Source organism: Prosopis cineraria, unplaced genomic scaffold (genome assembly GCF_029017545.1).
Source record: "Prosopis cineraria cultivar Desert tree isolate PC_DT_omini unplaced genomic scaffold, ASM2901754v1 PC8, whole genome shotgun sequence".
Taxonomy (NCBI): domain Eukaryota; kingdom Viridiplantae; phylum Streptophyta; class Magnoliopsida; order Fabales; family Fabaceae; genus Prosopis; species Prosopis cineraria.
The window spans coordinates 4,392,873-4,403,983 of record NW_026555339.1 but is presented as its reverse complement, the minus strand read 5'-3'; the positions used below and the strand labels follow the sequence as shown (position 1 = coordinate 4,403,983).

The 11,111-nt window shown below is 33.8% G+C and overlaps 2 protein-coding genes across 3 annotated transcripts; one reads left to right on the top strand and one right to left on the bottom strand.

Annotated features, from left to right (window-relative positions):
• The first annotated feature begins 731 nt into the window (after positions 1-731).
• LOC129318256 (catalase) lies at positions 732-5,024 on the top strand. The gene is made up of 8 exons (XM_054962953.1): positions 732-888; positions 1,251-1,347; positions 2,296-2,573; positions 2,812-3,588; positions 3,779-3,868; positions 4,344-4,411; positions 4,501-4,594; positions 4,693-5,024. The coding sequence occupies exons 1-8, from the start codon at positions 874-876 to the stop codon at positions 4,750-4,752; spliced, it is 1,479 nt and encodes a 492-aa protein (XP_054818928.1). The 5' UTR covers positions 732-873; the 3' UTR covers positions 4,753-5,024.
• A 2,857-nt stretch (positions 5,025-7,881) lies between these two features.
• Positions 7,882-9,742, bottom strand: LOC129318524 (HMG1/2-like protein). Of its 2 annotated transcripts, none has more exons than XM_054963346.1 (8): positions 9,583-9,742; positions 9,408-9,462; positions 9,095-9,214; positions 8,767-8,824; positions 8,611-8,655; positions 8,442-8,522; positions 8,256-8,351; positions 7,882-8,165 (listed from the first exon to the last, which is right to left on the bottom strand). In XM_054963346.1, the coding sequence occupies exons 2-8, from the start codon at positions 9,452-9,454 to the stop codon at positions 8,148-8,150; spliced, it is 465 nt and encodes a 154-aa protein (XP_054819321.1). In that variant the 5' UTR covers positions 9,455-9,462; positions 9,583-9,742; the 3' UTR covers positions 7,882-8,147. The 2 variants fall into 2 exon arrangements, with proteins under 2 accessions (XP_054819321.1, XP_054819322.1); XM_054963347.1 differs by having other exon boundaries at positions 9,408-9,468; positions 9,583-9,723.
• Between the last annotated feature and the right edge of the window lie 1,369 nt (positions 9,743-11,111).

Genomic DNA, 11,111 nt, shown 5'->3' with positions numbered 1-11,111 from the left:
AGTGCTTTTCTAAAACAGTTAATTAATTTTTTTTTCTAAACCACATACCATACTAAAAATACTGGGTGCTCTTTGAGTATATTTTATTTATTAAAGTTGAACATCTAAATCTGTATTGTTTTGTTAAAAACTTGCTCATAACAGTATAAATAAATCCACTAAATAATGATAAACACATAAATATCACATAATTGCTCAAACGGTATTGCATTTTTCTCATGAAATATCTTAAAAAATAATTAGTATAACAAAGATGCAGAATAATTTAAAAAGAGTTAATGATTAAAGTCAGAACATATTCACATTTTAAAACATGAAATGATGATGCCTTCCCACACCTCTAAATTATAAACTAATACTTTTTCTCTGTTTTTATTGTAAATTGTAATTGTAATATATTATAATACAATGTTAAAAAAAGGCTGTACAATAATATATTCGGGTCTCGAAAAATATATATTTTTTACAATCAAGAAAAGTTTTGATGAAAAAGTTTAACAGCTCAGGCCAAAAACAATTTAACAGCAAAATATAAATATAAGTAATTATTTTTAAGTCGAATTATAATATCGGATTTTAACGCGGCATTTCGTTGATGGTTCCCAAACGAGATATTGTCTTTTTTTTTTCCCCCCCTTTTCCTTTTCCTTTTTGGTGAACCCAAACGAGATGACGTTAATTTGTAACTCGAGTCGCAGCGGGAGCGCCACGTTAAATTCCATAATAATTATAATTAGAAATAAGTTTTTTTCTTTGCCGTATATATGTCATAAAGAAGTTTATAAATCGGTAGATGAGGCGTGAAGTCCTGTGATCTCCGCACGAAGGAGAAAGCTCTTCCCTCTCGTTCGATTAGCTGCTGTAACCCTATTCATGGATCCGTACAAGGTACTGGAATTTCGACATCAATTCTTCCGATTTTATTCCTCAACTGTAAACTCTTTCATGCTATTTTTTCAGTTTATTCCTCCTCCTGTTAGAGGTGAGATTGAAATCTTTCTTTTCTTTTTATGGTTTAAGAAATCTTCAATCTCCTTCTTTGTTTTGATTTTCGTAATTCTTCCTGTATTGATTTTGTCTATTTGGAAATCAATTCAGAAATATCGTTTAAGCATTTTCCCCCCAATAAAAACGATACATCATGACTTATCTACTCATGTATATGAGTGGGTATTTTTGTTTCTAGGATTATGAATTTATGATTATAGGATGTCTGCTGACTAGTTTGCTGCTTTTGTTATGCAACGCAGTACCGTTCATCAAGCGCCTTCAATTCTCCATTCTGGACTACCAATTCTGGTGCTCCTGTGTGGAATAATAACTCATCTCTAACCGTCGGATCTAGAGGTATTGCTTACTTTTGCAATTTCCAGTCTTTGTGTACGTGAGACAATATTAATTAGGCCTGGGGACGTTATCCATAATTTTTGTGTAAACTATTGATGTCAAAAATGCTCATTTGAATGGTTATGGACTTCTTATTGGCGGAAGTTCTAAAATCCTCAGAAGGAACCTGATTGTTAAGATGATTTAATCTGAGTGCCATAACGGTCAATAGTCAAATTCAACAAGAAAGTTATTGTTGGTTGGGCACCAAGTTGTGAAATGATTTTAGTCTTATTGTTCTGAAATCAATGTTAAAAGTAGCTTATTGCCAGTGAGTACCAATAGCGTAGTTGAAAATAGCTGACTAGATTTTTATTATTAGCTGATAGCTTCAGTAATTACTCCTTTCAATTTTATTGTAACACATTTTTAACTGTTTCACACATCTTAAAGAAAAGTTTTTTTTTCCCCTGATGTCACAAAAAATTGAGATGTACTTCCTTTTTATCCTTGATTTTTAATAATAATACAATTATATTAAATACCTTTACGTTAATCAAGAAAGGATAAAATTAAAAAAAAGTAGTTTAAATTTTACAAACTGTCTTACATTCTGGACCAAAAATTATTTCTGGAAGGTGTCCTGCATATAGGACTGGGGGGAGTATGACTTATTAAGTATTCAGGCTTCATTATATTGATGTTTGTTAACCTTGTTTATTACATGCCAATATGTTTTCTCACAGTATTGGTTTGTTTATTTCTTTTATTCATGTTGATGAATGTTTTAAGTGTGAAGAAAAAGTAAAGTCTCAGGTTCTACTAAGCTATTGTAAGGGAAGGAATGCCTCAATGACTTGGTCAAAATAGGGAGGGTGTTGTTATTGATCAATTTGTTGTAAAGCTTAAGGAGTGAATTTGGTTGTATATCAGTAATTTTAAATTATTTATATCTATCCCATTTTGCAGGTCCAATTCTCCTGGAAGATTATCATCTGGTAGAGAAGCTTGCAAACTTTGATAGGGAACGCATTCCCGAACGTGTTGTCCATGCTAGGGGAGCCAGTGCAAAGGGTTTTTTTGAAGTCACGCATGACATTTCTCAACTGACATGTGCAGATTTCCTTCGAGCGCCTGGAGTTCAGACACCAGTCATTGTCCGCTTCTCTACTGTTATCCATGAGCGTGGTAGCCCTGAAACTCTGCGGGATCCTCGTGGCTTTGCTGTGAAGTTTTACACCAGGGAGGTAATGATTTGAGGGTACAGAATTAAAATTATCTTCTGATGGTACATATAGATAATTGTGTAAGTGCGAGCATTAGATCAACGTTTCTGTGTCTCACATATTTAAAGAAGTTCCTGTGTTAACTAAGAAAACAAGTTTAGTTGCTGGATGGTTGATATATATCTACAAAGCAGACAATGTAGTTATAGTTGTTTGCTTTATGGTGCTATGTGTAATTTTTATTCCTACCTGGTGGCAGGGTAACTTTGACCTTGTGGGAAACAACTTTCCTGTCTTCTTCATCCGTGATGGAATGAAGTTTCCAGATATGGTCCATTCCCTTAAACCCAATCCCAAGTCCCACATCCAGGAGAACTGGAGGATTCTTGACTTCTTCTCCCACCATCCAGAAAGCCTTCACATGTTCACCTTCTTATTTGATGATGTTGGTGTCCCACAAGATTATAGGCATATGGATGGTTCTGGTGTTAACACATATACCTTAATCAACAAGGCTGGGAAAGCACACTATGTGAAATTTCACTGGAAACCTACTTGTGGTGTTAAGTGTCTTTTGGAGGAAGAGGCCGTTAAAGTTGGAGGATCTAACCACAGTCATGCAACTCAAGACCTTTATGATTCAATTGCTGCGGGAAACTATCCTGAGTGGAAACTCTACATCCAGATAATAGATCCTGATCACGAAGACAGATTTGACTTTGATCCGCTTGATGTAACCAAGACTTGGCCTGAGGACATTTTACCCCTGCAGCCTGTTGGTCGCCTGGTCTTGAATAAAAACATTGATAACTTCTTTGCTGAGAATGAACAGCTTGCATTTTGTCCTGCCATTATAGTACCTGGAATATACTACTCAGATGATAAGTTACTCCAAACACGGATATTTTCCTATGCTGATACACAGAGACACAGACTTGGACCAAACTATTTGCAACTTCCTGCTAACGCTCCCAAATGTGCTCATCACAACAATCATTATGATGGCTTCATGAATTTTATGCATAGGGATGAAGAGGTAAATCATTTTTTCCTTTTTTACCCCTGTGCAAGGCTAATTATCATTTTTTAAGTTATCAACTACCTAATGCCATTCTATTATTCATTTATGTGCTCAAGGTTCCCTAATTCATGCTGTCATACTGCAGTTTATCTGCTATTATTTTATTTTCTTCTAACGACTGCACTGAATTGCTGCTGATTTATAGATCGATTACTTCCCTTCGAGGTATGATCCTGTTCGACATGCGGAAAGGCATCCCATGCCTCCTCCTATTCTTACTGGAAAGCGTGAAAAGGTTAATTCTCAGTTCTCCTGAATTGCATTATATAAAATGTTGAACATCCTTGGGTAAATTAAACCACTGGCCATAGGTTTCAATTTAGTATATATTTAGTTAATTTTGGGCATTGTTTTGTGCAAGAAACTGCACAATTTGGCAAACTCTAATCATATTTCAGAAAACTTCATTCAGAAGCATCATTAGAAACACATTCTGACAATTTTTGTTCTTCTAATTTATGAAGTCAAACAAAGATGCATAGCAGAGTCAATATGAAATTTGGTCAAGCCCTACATAGGAAAGTGAATGGTGTTAGTAGAAAAAGTGGGCCTCGATTAATTGAATGGTGCTTATTCCTAGTATTATTAGTTATGGATGGGTCGAAGGAAGAAACTGGTAATAAATGTTTTGAAAAACAAGTGATTAAGTTCTGAAGACAAACAGTCGAAGGACTAGAATGTGGGAATGACTCAAATTGCTTAATCTACAGTGCATAATTGAGAAGGAGAACAACTTCAAGCAACCTGGAGAGAGATACCGATCCTGGGCACCTGACAGGTGGCTGTTACAGCTTTCAGTGTAAAATGAATAAAATATTGTTCATATCTAACACAAATATTGCATTCTCCCCGGTGTTTTCCCTACAGGCAAGATAGATTTGTCCGTCGATGGGTTGAGGCTTTGTCTGACCCACGTGTCACACATGAGATCCGCAGCATCTGGATATCATACTGGTCCCAGGTGAGAGTCGCATTTACATGAGTGTAATTTATCAATAAGAAATGAATTTACACAGCGCTTGTGCGTGCTCACGTTACTTTCTTTGAATATGCACCCAGGCCGATCGTTCTCTTGGACAAAAGATAGCTTCTCATCTGAATTTGAGGCCAAGCATCTAAGGCTGGGAGAGTTGGTGGTGAACGAAGACGGTATCAAACATGTGGCGTATGCGGGTTTGGGAGAGTTCGGGTCATTGCAGTCTAATGTCATATACCAACTAGGACTTACTCCCTGCATTAATGCCAGGGGATATGATATCATATGCATTGTATAATAGTAACATTTGTTTAAAAATTAGACGTGTCTCTCATATATTTTGATTGCCATATGCTTAACTGTTTGGACGGTCTCTATTTAATAAATTGGCCTCGTAATTTGTGTTATTCTATAACATTCATTTGTGCTACTTCTTTATTTCGCCTTTTAGATTATTTTATCCTTTTTAGTTGCATATCGATGATCATTTTATGATTGGAAATAACTGAAGTTTGTGCTGTTTGTGATAAAAGGTAAAATGCCACGGGGCATAATTTATCTTAATTTTGTCATTCGAAACTGAATCCTCGCAATTCCAACTGTTTGAAAGTATCAAGACATTTAAAAATTTTAATTCTTAGATCTTGATTGTTTAAATAAAACAATTTATTATAAGGATTTTTGTATATATAGTTTATTTTATAAAATCAAACCTAATGAATAGCTTAATATTTATTATATTTTGTATTATGATATTTTAATATTTAGTTTGAGTTTTATATGACAAAACTATCATCTTTACAAATAATTTGACCTTCTTTCAAATAATTTTTTTTTTGCACAAAAACATTCTTTCAAATACTCAAAGATAGAAGAAATGATAAAATTAAATATTTCTGCATTTACAAAATTAAATGGTGTTATAATTTATTAGCAATATAAAATTGTATATCCAAAACATTAAAAAAATTATTTGTCCAAAACAAATCAAGCATGATCAATAAAAAATTCATGACATCTTAGCTTATCATAAAAAATTAAATATCTAAATAATAAACTTCATTTTCCATCTTAAAAAGTGACAAAATTAAATATCCCTATATCTACAAAATTAAATAATGTTGATAATATACTATCGACACAAAAAAAATATAATTATTTGCTCAAAACAAATCAAACATAAGCCATAAAAAATTATAAATATTTTAACTTATCACAAAGAATTAAATACTCATATGCAATGAAAGTTCTAAGCTTACATTCATATTTGCATAAAAAACCGTGGCAATGAGACTCGTTTGCAGAGACAAAAAATTAAATTATTTATGTTAGGGCATTTTTTACAGAAAAGTACACTTGTTAGAATAATAGAAAATACTCTATGAATATCACCTTAATTCCTCCACCTACCAAAAATAGAAAGGAATTATTGTGAAAGGACTTTCACGCTTATCAATAGGCACATTAATACATTATTCGCATCAAACATGTTTCTAAAGTAATGTTGTTGTCATCGGAGATATCGTGCATTCGCAAACACAAATGACTTAAAACGCATCTTCAGATACAAAGCACCAACATCCAAGTTAGGTAAATCCATCAAAATTAGATGCAACCTCTACTTTATCTACTCCTAGCTAATTAACAATATTAGTAAGTTATTTACTTGACACTATTCTACATGACAGGATTTAAGTTATACACTTGATATTGCGATTTGCTCTTTCTTTTTTTGTTAAAGAAATGCACGATACCAAGAACGATCGCATAACAAAAGCGTTTCAGGAACGATAGACAGCGATCCAGCCAGCCCGAGCCCAGAGGGGCAAAAATTAATCAACAAATTGGACCGGTTCAAACAAACATCAGTATAGAATAATCCTAGTTAAACATCAGCAAAAACAGAAACCGAATAGCAAAGGAATAAAAGCAAATCCAGCGAGAACATTCAGAGTAGCTCCTTCGGTTCAAAAAATAGAATTACTTGCACATCACAGTACAGCAAGAACTGACAGAGAATATGGAAATAATAATCATTCAGAAAAACCGAACACTCCAACTTGGGTTCCGGCAGCAACTATAACCGGAACTATAGAGTCAAGCTTGCCGATTCTTGGCACAGCGCATACACAATCATGCAACTAATCCCTTAGGCCTCTCGGATAGTTGGAAGCACAGTAGGATTGCAATATTCCAGTTTATTTAAATACGTAAGATTATAGCCCCGACAAAACATACTTGAGTTAAATGTGAAGCAAAATTTAGGTCAACGTATGAGAAACATCTCATGTGTAAAACATGATCCTTCAACCCAATCAGAAACGTACAAAAGACAGCGATCATAAAGACTAAAAGTTAACCCCTGGTGACAAATAACAATGACAAACACGCAGCATCATTCAACGGATTGCACCTTAATAACGCTCCTACAAAACCCATTGAGTTTAGACCAACAATAGCAAAAGTTAATCAGTCAACACTTGAAGAACCAAACCAATGTTTCAACAATGTCAAGGTCACCGGAATAGCTGAAACACATGTAGTTCATCTTTTTCCAAATCTTGACGTTCATAGGCATCAGAATTTGAAAATTGAGGGCAAGGCAAAGAAACAACTTCAGTATCAGACGATAAACATACTATATCAAAATGATAATCCTAGCATCTAACAATATAAATTACAAGTGTATGACCATAAGGAGCATATTACCAAACAGATTTGACATTTCAATCACTGAAGTACAAAAGCTGAAAAAAAAAAACAAAGAAATGCCACAACATCAAATGGGAACATCCTACTATGAGATATTATAAATGACAAGTCAGCCAGGATGTAAAATTAAAATCAAAATGCTTAGCCGATAAGAATCTTCAGATCTTATAATCTGGATCATGAAAACCACGATCACCATCCTCACAAAAGTAAACACAGAGCAAGCATATACACAGAACAAAGGATAGTTCTACTAAAACACCCTCAAGAGAAACATAACCACATAATTAAAATTCCACAACAGCACAAAACATCACCACCTGCAGATACCGGTTCCAGCAACAATAAGTTCTATTGACACCAACAATTTCCAATACATGATGGAATTTCTCATGAAGTCATCCAACTCAATAACAACGGAGAGAACAAAATTGAAACCTTGCAAACAAGCAAACATGAAGCATCAGCTACTGCATACACATAAAGCATGCATAACAAGGAAGAGCTTCTTGCATCAACCCACAAGATACAAACATCACAGAAAAACTGAGGCTACAACATGCAGCGAATGATAGGCCCAATTATATTGATACAAAGTAACCAGGTTCCAGCCAGATAAGCATATGATCAAACTAAAAGCTCTACAAGAGGCCATCGCCACTCAGCTAAAGACTAGAAAGTACAAATAGAGCTTAAATCCCTACTATACTATTAACTTCCAGAAGGGACAACACAAAACAATTAAGGGAGCAGCAATATTTTTTGGAAGCAGGAAATAGACTTAACATGAAAAGACAAGAGTGTTCAGAACAGCTATAGTCCATCTCTACTCGTCATCTTCCTCCTGCACACGAGAACATTAAAGCCAATGAGATATTAATTGTATGAGATTGACGGGCAGAGCCTCTAGAATACAATTAAAATTTAAGCAAACCTCATCACTGCCCTCTTCATCTCCTTCATCTTCATCATTCACCTCAGAAACTGACTTCTCAGATTCTTCTTCATCTGCAGCATTTGGACCTTCCGCCTAACAAGCCACGCAAGGAAAACACGATAAGTATAAGCTGGAAAAGTAAACCATGATACCAGTACAAAAATGTGTTTCGCAATGACGCACCTGTCTCTTGTTATAAGCTTTCATATTCTTCTCGTAATCAGCCTTTCGTTTCTCTGCTTTAGCAACATAGGGTGCCTTCTCCTAAAATCATTCAAGCTTGTTTTAAATTGAAGAACAAACCACAACACGCTCAAGAAAAAATAAGAAACAAAAAACAGAGAATACATACAGCATCAGACATGGACTTCCATTTCGCCCCAGCAGCTTTGCCAACCTGACGAATTAAACAATATAAGGTTTGACAGGCATATTAAAACAACGCAGATGAATGCTCAGCCACTAGATTAATTCTCTAAAAATCATAAACAGAGTTACAGGAACTTACAGCAGACACTGCTTTGTTGTCAGGATTTTCCTTGTTAAACTGCTTCCTAAACTCCTCCCTATAATAATAAAATTTAGAAAAATGAGGGAAAGAATGAACATCAGACAGGGGCAATAAGAAGTTCAGCGTCAATACGTCTCGTGGAGAAGCAATTGCTTCTAGCACACTTGATATGTAGATGCAATTTATCATTAAAGAGATTATAACAGTAAAAAACTCTACTGATACCTTTTGAAAGAGTAAAAGCTTTGACCGGAACTATATCCGGTGGAAACAGGACAGAGAGCACAAGGGAAATCAAACTGGAGGGATTAAAAAAAATAATTACATGAAAACAAAGAAGGCACTGGCCGGTCTCTTTGGTTTGTTAGGGTCTTTCGCAGCCTTCCCCTTACTTGATTTCCTGCCTGCCTTGGTGGCGGCGCCGCCCTTCTTATTCACAGCAAGTCTGCCATCACAAATAAAAGGAATAACAAAAAACGACAGAGCGACGTCTAAGCAGGTTGACCAGGGAGGATAAAATATTTCAGATCCCAGATCTGACGAGCCTGACTTTTTTCCTCCTTTTACCCTAGGGCTCGAACGAAAGCGCATCTATTAGGATTTAAATAACCAAAAAATTAAGGAAAAATGAAACTCACTTGGCATCAGCTTTCTTAGATTCAGCCTTCGATTTGCCACCTTTCATGTCGAAAACTGCAGCTAAATAGCCGAATCAGTTCTGCTTCGAAACTCGATCGGAAAATAAACGCAGAAAAAACAATACAGAAAACAAAAAGCGTCAAAAATGGCGAAAAAATTTGGGGAATTACGTACCAGGATGGTGAATTGGAGGCTAGGATTCCCGAAGGAGAGAGAAATGAGTTGGGGACAAGAGATGATGGGTGACTAGGGCTTGAAACGGCGAAAGACGGAGATATTAAGCCTCTGGAAGGAAATTGAAATTCAATTGCACGCGAAATGAAATCAACTAGGGGTTTAGGCGGGATTTTAACTCTGCAGCGTAAATTTTGAGAAAAATTTATGGACAGCATCTGCGATGAAAAAAATATTTATATCATATCAGATTTTTTCTCCTTTTTTTTGGCCTTCAAAAAAATTAACAGAGAATTTAATTTAATTGAGTCATTAATATTTATTAATATTTTCATTATCAGATTAATCAAATTAGCATTTTTGATGAAAAATGTTTTCATTTTCTATAGTTATATTTAGAAAATTTTTGTATAATTTAGCCTAATTTGTTAAGGCACTCCAGATTAATATAAACTTAAATAATATAAAACCACGCAAGTAAAAAATAAAATCATTCAATGTTTAATAATCAGTTTAATTTAATGTTTAATGTTTTACATCTGATATTGATTGTATTACCTTGATTATTTTAATTTATTGTGGATCATAAGATACATTGTATTGACAACATTAAATTTAGTGATCGAGTCTGTCCTATTTTGATTAACACAATTTCATTTCAATTATAATGGAATGAGTTTATTTTCATTTTAAAAGAGAAAGACAGGTAAGAATATGTTTCGAATGGTACAAGATATTTTATTCTATCCCGACTTTATTATTATACTTGTTTCTTTTATTAATGTTTAATATTTTGTTTTTTTAATTAGAATAAAATATATATTTTTATTTATTTATTTTATATTCTTTTTACATAACCTTCTATTCATTTAAATTATGTAACTTAATAATTATGTTGTTATTATAATATCTGTAACCTGAAAATCATTCAAGGTTATTGTGCACTTGATTTCAAAGTATTATTGTTATGATTGTGTTTTTTATTTTAAAGTGTAGCTAGTGTAACTCAATGATTAAACTTATGAACTTATGTTGTTTTAATTTTCAGCTTAACAAGCCATAAAATTTAATAAATATAACTAATCAAATCTCTCTTTCATGATTTTTTTTTGTTTTATCATGAGAATCAGATTCCATTTAAAATGAGACAAGACGAACTACAGGATAAAAAACTAATCCCACTCATTTTTTGAGATGAAACAAAAGACAAGAGTATTTTGGTCTTGTCTTGTTCCATGAACACTTCTAAACTATACTTTATTTCCAATAAAATCTTCTGATACCCTTTTTATTGAATATATGCACACAATACTTATGCATGTACGTGTGTGTGTTATAATTAGTGGATAAAAATCAATGCCATTGCAATGTTTTCTTCTGAATAAAATTCATGTATAATCAGATGTAAGATTAGTTAAACTTTTTTAAAACAAATATGATAGTTTAATTCTTAATCAAATGTTTTGAAAATGAAAATCTTGTTAAATTATGCAATTGTTGGAGGCATCAGATAAATCTATATATGAAAT

What these genes read in the sequence shown, in the direction of transcription:
- LOC129318256 (XM_054962953.1), top strand. An exon ending in TGAAGTTTTACACCAGGGAG is followed by an intron (nt 2,574 to 2,811) that starts GTAATGATTTGA and finishes ACCTGGTGGCAG; the next exon opens with GGTAACTTTGACCTTGTGGG. An exon ending in TTACTGGAAAGCGTGAAAAG is followed by an intron (nt 3,869 to 4,343) that starts GTTAATTCTCAG and finishes CTTAATCTACAG; the next exon opens with TGCATAATTGAGAAGGAGAA.
- LOC129318524 (XM_054963346.1), bottom strand. Translation starts at nt 9,454, where the DNA reads ATGAAAGGTGGCAAATCGAAGGCTGAATCTAAGAAAGCTGATGCCAA. An exon ending in TCTAAGAAAGCTGATGCCAA is followed by an intron (nt 9,215 to 9,407) that starts GTGAGTTTCATT and finishes TTGTGATGGCAG; the next exon opens with ACTTGCTGTGAATAAGAAGG. An exon ending in ACAACAAAGCAGTGTCTGCT is followed by an intron (nt 8,656 to 8,766) that starts GTAAGTTCCTGT and finishes TTAATTCGTCAG; the next exon opens with GTTGGCAAAGCTGCTGGGGC.